Raw genomic sequence first — 11831 nt, forward strand, 5'->3', positions numbered from 1 at the left:
TTTTGAAAGCACCAAACTTGTTCTACGTCTTATTTCCCTAGATTCAAAGATAGATATATTTTCTGGGTAATAACTTGCCCAGATCTGTCACAATATTCTGTATTAATGTGCACATATTACATAACATTAATGAGACCGTGCATGTGTGTTGCTCTCTAGACGTGAATGGGAAATGTTCAGCTAACCAGATTTTATATGAACATTTTATTTTATTTAAGTAAAAGCTCTGGAAGTTGTATCAATTCAGCTACATTTCATCAGTAGGCTCTTTGAAGCCTGGTGTTTGCTTGTTGGTCCTGAGTGGAAAGAGGGGAATCCCTACAATCTGAAAAGCTTGCATTTTCCAATGCAAATGTCTCCACATGCGCAATGTGCTGGGAGCTCTGGACAACACACACCTGCTCTTCTGCACCTGTGTCTCATGAAGCCTGCTGCTCTGCAGCTGGAAGAAATGGCTCTGGGTCATGGCAGTACAGAGCAGTCTGGTTCATTAGGGCTCTTTGCACAATACAGGATGAAGAAACTGCAAGAGCGCAACTGGGTAATGAATACCCACGCTTATTAAATGCTCACTAATGTGCAAATACACAACTTCCAGTGGCTGTGAAAAGTTAAAATGTCGTGGGAGACATCTGGAGGTTCAAAACAAAGAAACAAAAAAGAATCGCTATACAGAGTACTGCACGCTTCACATTCTTTCCCCTTAAAGTAAACATGAACTTAAGAGCTGGGAGCTGCCAATGTTGAGAGATGCAGCGTTTGTCCCTCACTTGCCTTGCTGTGACACCATGGTGAGGACCTACCATAGGTTTATTTTGGCAATTAATTGGAACTCTTGAGGTAAGACTATTTCGTTTCACTTTATAACCAGCACAGAAGAGCCAGTCCTTAGAAATAAATCCGAAATGCTTCCACTGTCTGATCTGACTTGGTTAGGTTCATACAGGATATATTTGTCTATTGTAGAAGTGAAGAGCAAGTTCAAACTTATGTCCCCAGTATTTAATGTAGGTGTGCTGCTCTGGAGCACCTGGCTGTTCAGAGGCTGTGTGTTTAGACATGCACTGGGTTTGCTGGTGACCTTGACATTCTTCTGCCGTTTGTAGTTTTAGTCCAGGCATTACATTTCTTACTCACTGCCGTATTCTCCCAATGGCTTTTTAAATATAGTTTCTGAATTTCTCAGCTCCAAAGAGTGATCAGAGCTATTCTTGGCCTTACGTATTAGAAAACCCCAGCGAATGCTTAAAAGTTCTTTTCAGCTAAACAAAGCAGACAACAGTTTCCATGTCCATCCATCCATCACTGACATACGCTTAAGTGGCACTAGAGCATTCACACGGTAGCATTTGTTGACAGCAGGGATTTATCAGTAAGGCTTCTTTCTCACATCATTAGTTACTGGTTAAAGAAGCAAACAGGTAAGCCATATTCAGGCTGCCATGTGTGTGGCCCTAGTCCAGGAACCCCAGTGCTGCAATGATGTGCTGTTTCATGCAACTCCACTAAATCCTTACTCTCCCTTCCCACATAAAAGAAACAGGATGCTAGTGAGGGATGTGGATTCAGGTTGTGTATCTGCTTCTTTTTAAATTTACTGAAACTCGTGTACTTTACTACAGCTCAGATTCTAAAAGAGATAGCTCTAAAAGGGTTTCATTTTGAGAGGAATACTTGCATTCAGCAACGTGTCTTTAGGAGCAGAATTCTCATCCTTCACGTTTCATTTCATCTACATGTTTGACTGAGGCTGGGTTCCCCTGACAAGGGCAGTGGTTCTCTCTACAAGGAAGAGAACTGTTCTTCTTTTCCCCTCTCATCTCATATTCAGCAATAAGCAGGAAAAGTCTATAATTGGAAAAATATGGATTTTATTTTGAATGGTGATCTGTACTTAGAAGAACCATCTTCCTGACCTCCCGTGAACAGATAGACCAGGTGTTCTTCCAGTGGGACCTTATCTTCTTCAAACAACAACCAAACCCCACTAAAAAGGATACCAGTTGTCAAGGGCATTTGTTTTCCTCCTCTACAAATATTTCTTCAGCCATTCCTATTAATCTCCATGTGAACAACTCATTCACTGAAAACTTGATTGTTATTTTGTAATTTAAAGTAAGTAAACTGCCTTCTCTTTGCCTCTTTGGGCCTAGCTACTGAATAGCTATGTAACTAGCTACTGTATAGCTATGTAACCCTATGTCACACAATTGACTTCCAGTGCATGAATACCTTCTTTTTCTTTGCAAAAATAAGATCCTATGAAAATTCAAATGCGAGTCTTAATCATTACATACAGAGGAAAAAAAAAACAATTCAGACTGTAACAGCAGGTGGAGATGAAAATAGCTCGACTGATCGAACCTCTTCCTATAGGAAGGATTCAGAATTAATTGCAGTAACAAAGCCGGTGTAGGGAACCAGACGAGTGCTACGTTGTCTCGGTTTGAATTGAAACAGTGCCCCCTGATGTTCACTGAGCTACTTGGAAATCAGAGAACGCATCACCTCCTTACAGATACGCTTGGATGAACTGTTTAAACGAGCTCCTGGACGCTGCAGTTAATGATATGCCAGGCTGAGAACCGGTTAGGTCCTCTATAGTGCACAGGATTTACAACCTGGTAAAGTTTTGATTCCTTGTTTTCACCCTGTTAAAGAACTTCTTACTGTGTGCCCAGTAGAGACCTGCATGTAAGATACACAACTCAAGAATATAAAACAACTGTTCATTTGCAAACATACATAATGCTTCTAGGTTGGCATTAGTAAGCTCATCACCTCCAAATAGAGGCCAGAGCACCCTTCACAACTTCAGTTTCCTCAGAGTCTTGAGATGAAGTTACAAGGCTGGTCTGTATTACAGCTGAGTCCTGACTCCTGGGAGGTGGGAGACTGCAAAAGGGTTTACAGAGAGTGGATTGCAATACCTCTAGAATCTGCTTTGTAACCTCCTTTTACCTGGCACTGTGCGGAATACAAATCAGACGATGCAAAGAATAAGAATGTATCTACTTCACAGTTATTATTGTAGCTTTATGTTTTGCAATCCTACCAATCAATCCTATCATGTGTCACCTGAGAAAAGAGAGCAGACCTCCCTGCAGCCTCCTTTCAGGCAGCTGTAGAAAGAAAGGAGGTCAGGATGTGACCTGAAGGATTCTTCTTTGAAGAATTCAGACTGAACTGACCCAGTTCCCTCAGCTGGTCCTGACATCTCATTTTCTACATCACTCAGCACTTGGCCACACTGAACTTCTGCTTGTCCTTGGATAGAGACAAATCTTACAGAGGTGCTGGAAAAGGAGGAGGATAGAGTACCTTGACATTGCCCTGTTGCATCCCAGTCTGCTCCTGCCGTGAGACAATTTGGCCTCGTGTGGAGCCCTGCCTTCTTTTGATGCTCAATAACCCTAATCACATCTTTTCACTATTGCTTCTTTTCCTGAAGGCATCTTGTTAAAACGGAGGGAAGCTTTTGCAGTGTGACTAGACAGCTGGTAACGTTAAAGCTGGGCCAGGTTTCAGTTGCATTGAGGGACGTGGTTTAGTGGGAGCTATTGGTAATAGGTGAATAGTTGGACTGGATGATCACAGAATCACAGAATGACCCGGGTTGGAAGGGACCTCAAGGATCATGTAGTTCCAACCCCCCTGCATGGCAGGGCCACCAAACATACACCTTTACTAGATCAGGTTGCCCAGGGCCCCGTCCAACCTGGCCTTGAACACCTCCAAGGACGGGGCATCCACAACCTCCCTGGGCAGCCTGTTCCAGGGCCTAACCACTCTCCTAGTGAAGAACTTCCCCCTAACATCCAACCTAAATCTTCCCTCTTTTAACTTAAAACCATTTCCCCGTGTCCTGCTATTGTCAGCCCTTTCCAAGAGTTTACTTCCCTCCTGGGAGTAAGTTCCCTTCAGGTATTGAAAGGCTGCAATGAGGTCACCCCGCAACCTTCTCTTCTCCAGGCTGAACAAACCCAACTCCCTCAGCCTGTCTTTTATGTCTTTTCCAACCCTGGTGATTCGGTGATGCTGTTATGGAGGGTAGAGCTTATTAGAATGGTTAGAGCACCAGCGCCACACAGCGCCGCGAGGCGGCCATTTTACCGCAGGGGGGGGCACCGGGCCGCTGGGACCAGCCCACTCCCTACCTAGCAACAGCCGTGCCTTCGTCTGATTGGCTGGCAGGGCTCCGTCGGAGAGCCGGCGGGCGGGGTAGTTAAGAACCGATTGGCTGTTTGTTCTGTGAGGTGGGGTTGTGGCTTGAGGCGGTCGGTGTGACGGCGCTCGTTGGGCGGGAAGCGAATGTCTCTGTTGTTTCTCGTGAGGAGCTTTATCGTAAGTGTGGCAGTTAAGTCACAGCCCTCCACACAGCCCGCCCTCCGGTGGGCTCTGCTGAAACAGTAAAGCCACTTCATCCTGATGGAAAATAGCTTTCCTGACGCTTCCCCTGGTATCTTCGTGTTTATGGTTACAAATGAGCTAAAGGAAAACCAGCTGCCTAGTACTGATACAGCTGATGATTGAAAGTGCTGGGTTTGAACAGCACGGAGCAGTTGTAACTAACTCAATCCTTCCCACAGGAACCTCTGCTTGCCGCAATGAGACACAGCCTGGTGTGTCACACGCCTCCTGCTGCTCACCTAAAGCCCAGCGCCTCCAGGACCCAGCAGCAAAAAAAGCCGGTCAGAGCGAAGCGGCATTTGTCCAGAAACCGTCGAGAAATGTGTGAGAAAAGGGTTCCGAAAGGCACCTCTGGACACCCAGCGGCGTCGTGTCTCGTTATTCAGCGTCAGGAAATGACGGCTTTCTTTAAGCTCTTCGGTAGGTCGCTGTTAGATACCGATTGACTCAACTGTGGAGGGCTCTCAAGGAAGGATGCTTTGTAAACTCAGTGATAATATGGGGAGTGCTGTTGATATAGGTACTAACAGCCGTGCCTTAGGTTAAACGTGTTCTGTTGTTAAATTCCAGGGTATATTTAATGGTTAAGTTTAATGCAAAGAGGCTAAACCGATGTGCTGACGAGCATCTTTGTTGTAGATGATGATCTAATTCAAGACTTTCTATGGATGGATTGCTGCTGTAAAATTGCAGACAAGGTAAATGTTAGTAGTTAATGCAATCTACCTTGAGTGAAAGTCTGCTCTTAATCACTTGATACTATGATATCAGTTGTGTTTTTTTCCTAATACATCTTTATGGGAGCCTTGAGAAAACTCAATTTAAGCTTTCCTTGTTGATAAGACACAACACAGCATTTTGGTGTGAGACAAACATTCCAAGAGTTTTCCGTAGTGTTATATCGAATTAATACATTAATGCTTAATAATAAATGTGACGTTTCATGTTTTACAACAGTATCTTTTGGCAATGACATTTGTTTACTTCAAGAGGGCTAACTTCACTACGGAGGAGCACACCAGGCTCAACTTCTTTGTTGCTCTGTAAGTACTCATCAAGTATCTAGTTTTATTAGCAAAGTTTTGGCATTACTTTGTTGCTTTTTGATGACTCTGATACACAGTAAGATGACATGACCAGTTCGTAGTGCTCTGGGTTCTATATGAAGGAAAGAAATGTGATCTTCACATTAGATATGCCTACAGAACTCTTGATCTCTGAGCTTTGTGTGCATTAAAATAAATATGCAGTAAAATCAACACAGGACAGTAGATGAGAGATGGGAATGTCTCATGTTTCTCTTATAAGACACCTCGTTTAATGTTTTTGCAAGCTTTCATGTCGTTTGCTCTGAAATGATTCATAATGATGAACAACTTGCTAAAACTTCCCAAAATATTAGGAAAAATAACTACTGTGTCTTTTAGTGTTAGAACTCACATTCATGTACCGATTCAAGATTGAATAACAGGCACAAACATATATTTCAAGGTATCTGGCAAATAACGTGGAAGAAGACAATGAAGAATCAAAGTATGAGATTTTCCCATGGGCTCTGGGAAAAAACTGGAGAAAGCTATTTCCTGATTTCTTAAAGTTAAGAGATCATCTATGGAGTAGAATTGACTACAGGGCTATTGTAAGCAGACGTTGCTGTGAAGAGGTAGGGACAGTTTTAATACTGTAGATGCTGAAACTGCAACAATTAATAGCAATTCACAGGATGGCTCCACACTAACAATTTCTTCCCTAGAGTGAGTAGATAAGCCATGGGAAGGAAAAGATGGAGCTTATCCTCCATCGGTTTTTTTTCTTCTGCATTCAAAATACAATCAATCTTTGAAACAATGCTTATAAGGTAAGCTAGTCTATTCTGTTATGCTACTCTTTCAAGCTTTAAGGACAAGAATCTTTCTGCTTTATGCAAAGAATTTTACTTGAGATACATTATTAGCTGCTAAAAGTCATTCATGTGCTTTTAACGTGCTTTGTTAATGCATTGTTACAACCTCTATTTTACAAATGTACTGGGGAAAAAAGGCATTCCCTGCTTTCCAGATGGCATCTGTCTGTCTGAAAAAGCGCTGCTGTGTTTGAAGATCATAACGTTCATTATAGCTGGTGGAAAATCCCTTCAGCAGCTCATCTCTGGGAATGGGATGAGATGCTTATGGGAGAAATACCAGCAGTGAGGCAGGAGTGGAGTGCGCTTCACAGCACACCCTGCCACCTTGGCTGCTGAGAGCTTAGTGACTTGGTGAGCCAGAAAATCCATCTGGTTTATGTTTAATAGTAAAAGACAACGACAAAGAAAGCATAAGTTGATATTTGTAATGCTTTGCTTATCATGTTTAAACATCTGATTATAACCAATCCACTCATTCTTGTCTTAGTTAAAACCTCTAGCGAGACTGAGGCGGATAAGGTACCTCTGATCTTAATTTTCTGTTATACATGAATTGGATCTCTTGTTCTCAGCTGTAGGTTTGCCAATTATTTTTATGGCCTCTGATGGAATGCTTATTCTGACAGGTTATGGCTATTGCTCCAACACATTACATATGGCAGCGAGAACGTTCTGTGTACCACAGCGGAGCCATCAGGAACTACAACAAAGATGAAGCTCAGCTGCCACGAGGACCTAATAATTCTCCTATCCCATGTTACCTCTGCGGTAAGAAAGGAAGATTCGTACGACTGGGATTATCATCATCTTCCTCCTCATCTACTAGCAGTGTAGAGGTGGCAGAGTTGTGTTCACCCCAGGATTTGAAGGACACCTTTGCAACTGAAAAAATGCTAGTTGACTCTCCTGCTTCTTCTGCCCAAGGTATGGTTAAATACTGCAAATACTTTTGAATTAGTTTAGGCAACTGAGGCTGTGTTTGCCCTTTAAACTGCAGCAGGGACCGCTTTATCCTCGGTGTTCATCTGTTTCTTTTAAGTGCAGCTCTGTTGTTAACAGAATTTATGCAAGATACTCTTTCAAAGAAAATAATATAGGAGTCTATTGTAAAAATTGTTTCGTGGAATAGAACCTTTATGCAGTGAACTACTCAGAGCTGTCTCCTGAGCCTTTATATGAGAAGCCTCTATTAACTCAGAGCAGTTGTGTCTGATCTTTCATTAGAGCTGAGAGTGGAGCCCCTGAGATGAAAGCTTCCTGTGCTAAGGTCCCAGTTCTGCAAAGGCACATTGCAGCGTTCTTAGTATACTTACTTAGTAAGGGTTGGAGTTTCAGTTAATTAACCTTCAAGTTCCAGTTAATTTATAGCTCTGTGTGTATTTTACTTTGACCATTTGAGTACCTCACAGCAAAGCTAATAAATAGCGTGGCAGATCTCGCCATTGTTGCTGGCAGTGAACCAAAGCTGTTCTCATCAACAACTGGTATTTCTTCTTAGAAATGAGCACAGCTTTATCAAAAGAACAAGTTCAGTGAATTTCAGCTTCCATTACAGTTGTGCAAACGCTGTTCTTAAAGAAGCCAATAGAAACCAGTTGGTACGTAGCCATGTCAGAAGCTGCATCTCTAAAGGCAGAGGCTGATAAATTCTTTTCTTACCAATCTTTTTCCTCCTCCTGATTTCTGGTAGACTGTCAGAGCCTGTCCAGCAAAAGGAGAAGAGATAACACCTTGAACCAAGACAAATCCATGGATTGGTTTATGAGCAATGAAGAATGAAATGCACTGAACAAAGAAACAGATGCTGTGCTTTGCAGAACTATGTGTGTTGCACTGCAGTGCCATATGTGATGACTGTTAAAACATTTCCCTTTAAATAGCGAGTAGGATTTAAGAGTCTGATGCAGTAGAAATCAAAGCAGGAATTACCTAGGAGTCACAAAACTTGCAAAACAGAGCTATTTTGGAACCCTTTATTCTGATACAACGCTCAGATTAGCAGCTGACAGCAGCAGCATCAAGAAAGCGGTGGTTGAAACTTTCTCAGCTTGGTGAGGAATGCTAAGTGAAAAACAAAACATTTCAAGATTCAATTTTTAGTTTATTATAATTTTCATGATGTTGTGAGATAGTAACATGACATCGCTATTTTTGTAAGTCGAATATTTTAAGATAAAACATTAACAATAAAAGCCTTTTTCAAGTATCTCACCTGAATGAGCATCCTGCCACCGAGACGGTCTGGCAATGTACGGTACTGAGCAGGAGGTTTCAGCATCATCAGGAAATGGCTCTGTGAGAAGCACAGCTGGTTCTAGTTCTTCCCAGCAAGTTTGAGAACACGCACCCATCACACTGCAGTTACTAATGCACACTCATTTTCTTTTTCCTCTCTTAAGTGCTTTGTTGTCATCTACCAGTACTTTCAGGCCTATCTGCTCTGAGTTTCACAACCATATATTTATATGAGGTATATATTATATATATATATTTACTTGCTAAGACAGTATAAACTGAATACAGGGCAAACAGTAGCATCTCCATAGGGAATCCTTGAGCCCATCAGGATCCTCAGCGAAAGGACTGAATTTGATTTAAAGATTTCCCAACAACAGCAGCAGGACAGTCATTCTGTATTTGCAGATTGCCGCTTATTTTCTGTTTAGCCTGGAATTTTATCTTTGGGTGATCAAACCTGCACTAACGGAACCTTATTAACAGTAATATTCTTACCATTGCCTTCACCTTCGTTAAGAACTATTTGATCCCCAGTTTGGATTTCATCACATTCTTTCTGTTGAGGATCTTCCTCGCCATCTTCTTGAGTTTCCACTCTTTGGCTGTTCTTGATTTTAGCAGGGAGCACCAACCAGTTTCTATGAGTGACCTCCACAATCCTTTCACAGGCAAAGGGGAGCCTGCGTGTCCGTATTCTGTCTAAAAGGTCTATAACCTGGGTGATGCTTTTGAAGAAACGCAAAGGATAAAGGAATAGTTTGAGAACCCCGATCAGTATTAGAAACTTAATCCTATTGCCTTTGCCTTATTCTTTACCTTTGGATCCTTGCACATCCTTCCATTCTGGGATAAAGGAGCTAGCAACTTGACTACTAAATGGAACACAATAGTTATTTCAAGGCTGGCGTTAACTAAAAGCTCCCAGTGAGCACAGTAAGTGCTCTGAAGGAACCAAAGGATGGACACAAGTGTGATCTGTACTGAGTGCAACTCCTAAAAGAAGAAATAAATGAAAAAGGCAAAAAAAAAGAAAAAAGCACGTGTGTGCACATATATGTGTGTATATTAGTTACTTCCATTAGTGTTGGATGTGTATTTCAGGAGACCTTGGTTTTGCAACGATTTCAGGTGATGCCTGTGTAAATGTTGAAGTGTCAGAAGTAAATACTTACTTGGCCAAATACACAGCACACACACCACCCTCTTTAAGACTTGGGTGTACAACAGACAGAGCAGAATGAGGGTTAAGCATATCCAAAACTATCTGCAAGAGAGTTATGGTTTTCCGTCACAACAGTAATTGTAAAACAACATTTATATGTGACAAATTAATGCGTGCTACAGCAAGGCTGTTTTATTAATGCTGCTCAACAGCTGGGAGAAACCTGAGGTCTCCAGTTTATAAGTAAAGAGAGCACACTACTTTCAAACAGAAAACAACAAGTGCTGATTGATGTCCGGCATGAATTATTTGGACTTACTGCATCAAATGTTAATGATTTCATATCCTCAGCAGCTCTGGAGATGTCTTTAAGAACGAAATCCACATTATCTGGCCACTCTTCCGTATGTCCTATTCTCCACGTATTGAGCCAGTGCCTGTAATTCTTCTTTGCTAAGCTGTGATGGTCATCCCTGATTTCGTAACTGATGACACGTCCCTGGGGCCCAACTTAAAACAACAAGAAGATACTAGATAGATGTACTACCATTTTCCCACCCGTAAGAAGTAATTTAGGTAAAAGACAGCAGCGTAAGTGACAGGAAACAGACCTCACAGAATCACAGAATGACCCGGGTTGGAAGGGACCTCAAGGATCATGTAGTTCCAACCCCCCTGCCTGGCAGGGCCACCAAACATACACTTTTATTAGATCAGGTTGCCCAGGGCTCCGTCCAACCTGGCCTTGAACACCTCCAAGGACGGGGCATCCACAACCTCCCTGGGCAGCCTGTTCCAGGGCCTAACCACTCTCCTAGTGAAGAACTTCCCCCTGACATCCAACCTAAATCTTCCCTCCTTCAACTTAAAACCATTTCCCCTAGTCCTGCTATTATCAGCCCTTTCGAAGAGTTTACTCCCCTCCTGGGAGTAAGTTCCCTTCAGGTACTGAAAGGCTGCAATGAGGTCACCCCGCAACCTTCTCTTCTCCAGGCTGAACAAACCCAACTCCCTCAGCCTGTCCTCATAGGGGAGGTGCTCCAGCCCCCTGACCATCTTCGTGCCCCTCCTCTGGACCCTTTTCAAAATCTCTATGTCTTTTACCTCAAAATCTCAAATTCATTTTAGGAAATAACCACACGCATAATGACTTCCTGCAAAGTAAATCCCTGCAGGAAGAGCTGACATGAGTACCTGCGGCTCTATGAACCTGCCATTCTTCTGCTACAGCCACCAGGAGTTTAATTTCTCACCGCTCCCATCCCATCCTTATTACTCCTATGAGGCACAGCCAGCTTTCCACCAGGAGCTGTATGGCATCTCCGCTAGCAGCGCCTTACCTGCTCTGGACAGAAACAAGCTCAGAGCTCCGGACCCGCTGCCACTTTCCAACACAACGTCTCCCGGGTGGATGTCCAGCATCATCAGCATGGCACTGACATCCTGGGGGTGACCAAATCACCGCACGTTACTTCCAAACGAGGGCGATGCCCGGCCCGGCCTCGTGCCCGCCCCGTCCGGCCGGTACCTTGGGGTAGGCGATGGTGGGTCCCCGCGGCATGAGCAGCACGTACTCGTCCAGCGACGGCCGCCTCAGCAGCAGCCGCGCCCCGGCCGATGAGCGCAGCACGTGTCCGGGTTGCCGCCCGATGATGTCCCGGTGCGGGATCTGCCCGCCGTGCGAGTTGAGCACGGCGCCCGGCTCCAGGCGGCACAGCATCTTCAGCGTGGCGTTGTGCTTCCTGCGCAGCTCCGCCAGCACCAGCTCCCCGGCGCGCAGCGGGCCGTGCCGCGCCGCCATCTTCTCCTCGGGGGGTCCCCGCGATAAACGCGCCGCGGTGGGCAGCGCCGCCATTTTCTCCTCGGGAGGAGGCGCCCGCGGGGAGGCGGAGGAGCGGGGCTCGGCGTAGCGCTCCACCAACGCCGCCTCCTCCGGCGGCAGCATCCGCTTCAGTCTCTCCAGAGGCGACAGCGAAGCCCCCCACGCCCTGCTCCGCCCGCGGCCGCCGGACGCCGAGCACAGGGCCCGGCGGAGGAGGCGCGCGGGAGGCGCCATGCTGCGGGCGGCGCTCCGTGATGACGCCATCCTGCCCGTGTCACTCAGCGGCGCGGCGC

General features: G+C 44.6%; 2 protein-coding genes across 15 annotated transcripts; one reads left to right on the forward strand and one right to left on the reverse strand.

Annotated features, from left to right (window-relative positions):
* The first annotated feature begins 713 nt into the window (after window positions 1-713).
* SPDYA (speedy/RINGO cell cycle regulator family member A) lies at window positions 714-9590 on the forward strand. 11 transcript variants are annotated; one of them, XM_032443576.2, is made up of 7 exons: window positions 714-840; window positions 4590-4830; window positions 5050-5108; window positions 5368-5453; window positions 5902-6073; window positions 6943-7240; window positions 8007-9590. In XM_032443576.2, the coding sequence occupies exons 2-7, from the start codon at window positions 4608-4610 to the stop codon at window positions 8093-8095; spliced, it is 927 nt and encodes a 308-aa protein (XP_032299467.2). In that variant the 5' UTR covers window positions 714-840; window positions 4590-4607; the 3' UTR covers window positions 8096-9590. The 11 variants fall into 11 exon arrangements, 8 of the variants coding, with proteins under 8 accessions (XP_032299467.2, XP_015712395.2, XP_015712393.2 ...); XM_015856909.3 differs by lacking the exon at window positions 714-840 and adding an exon at window positions 4272-4459; XM_015856907.3 differs by lacking the exon at window positions 714-840 and adding an exon at window positions 4272-4344.
* On the reverse strand, window positions 5058-11814 carry TRMT61B (tRNA methyltransferase 61B). 4 transcript variants are annotated; one of them, XM_085542674.1, is made up of 8 exons: window positions 11245-11814; window positions 11057-11159; window positions 10036-10226; window positions 9727-9818; window positions 9050-9279; window positions 8529-8609; window positions 7976-8017; window positions 5058-5089 (listed from the first exon to the last, which is right to left on the reverse strand). In XM_085542674.1, exons 1-8 carry the CDS (start codon window positions 11800-11802, stop codon window positions 5073-5075), a joined length of 1314 nt encoding a protein of 437 aa, XP_085398800.1. In that variant the 5' UTR covers window positions 11803-11814; the 3' UTR covers window positions 5058-5072. The 4 variants fall into 4 exon arrangements, 3 of the variants coding, with proteins under 3 accessions (XP_085398800.1, XP_032299463.2, XP_015712391.3); XM_032443572.2 differs by lacking the exon at window positions 5058-5089 and having other exon boundaries at window positions 7678-8017; XM_015856905.3 differs by lacking the exons at window positions 5058-5089; window positions 7976-8017 and adding an exon at window positions 8276-8377.
* Window positions 11815-11831: the final 17 nt, after the last annotated feature.

Source organism: Coturnix japonica, chromosome 3 (assembly GCF_054131305.1).
Source record: "Coturnix japonica strain WE chromosome 3, WE-NBRP24, whole genome shotgun sequence".
NCBI lineage: Eukaryota > Metazoa > Chordata > Aves > Galliformes > Phasianidae > Coturnix > Coturnix japonica.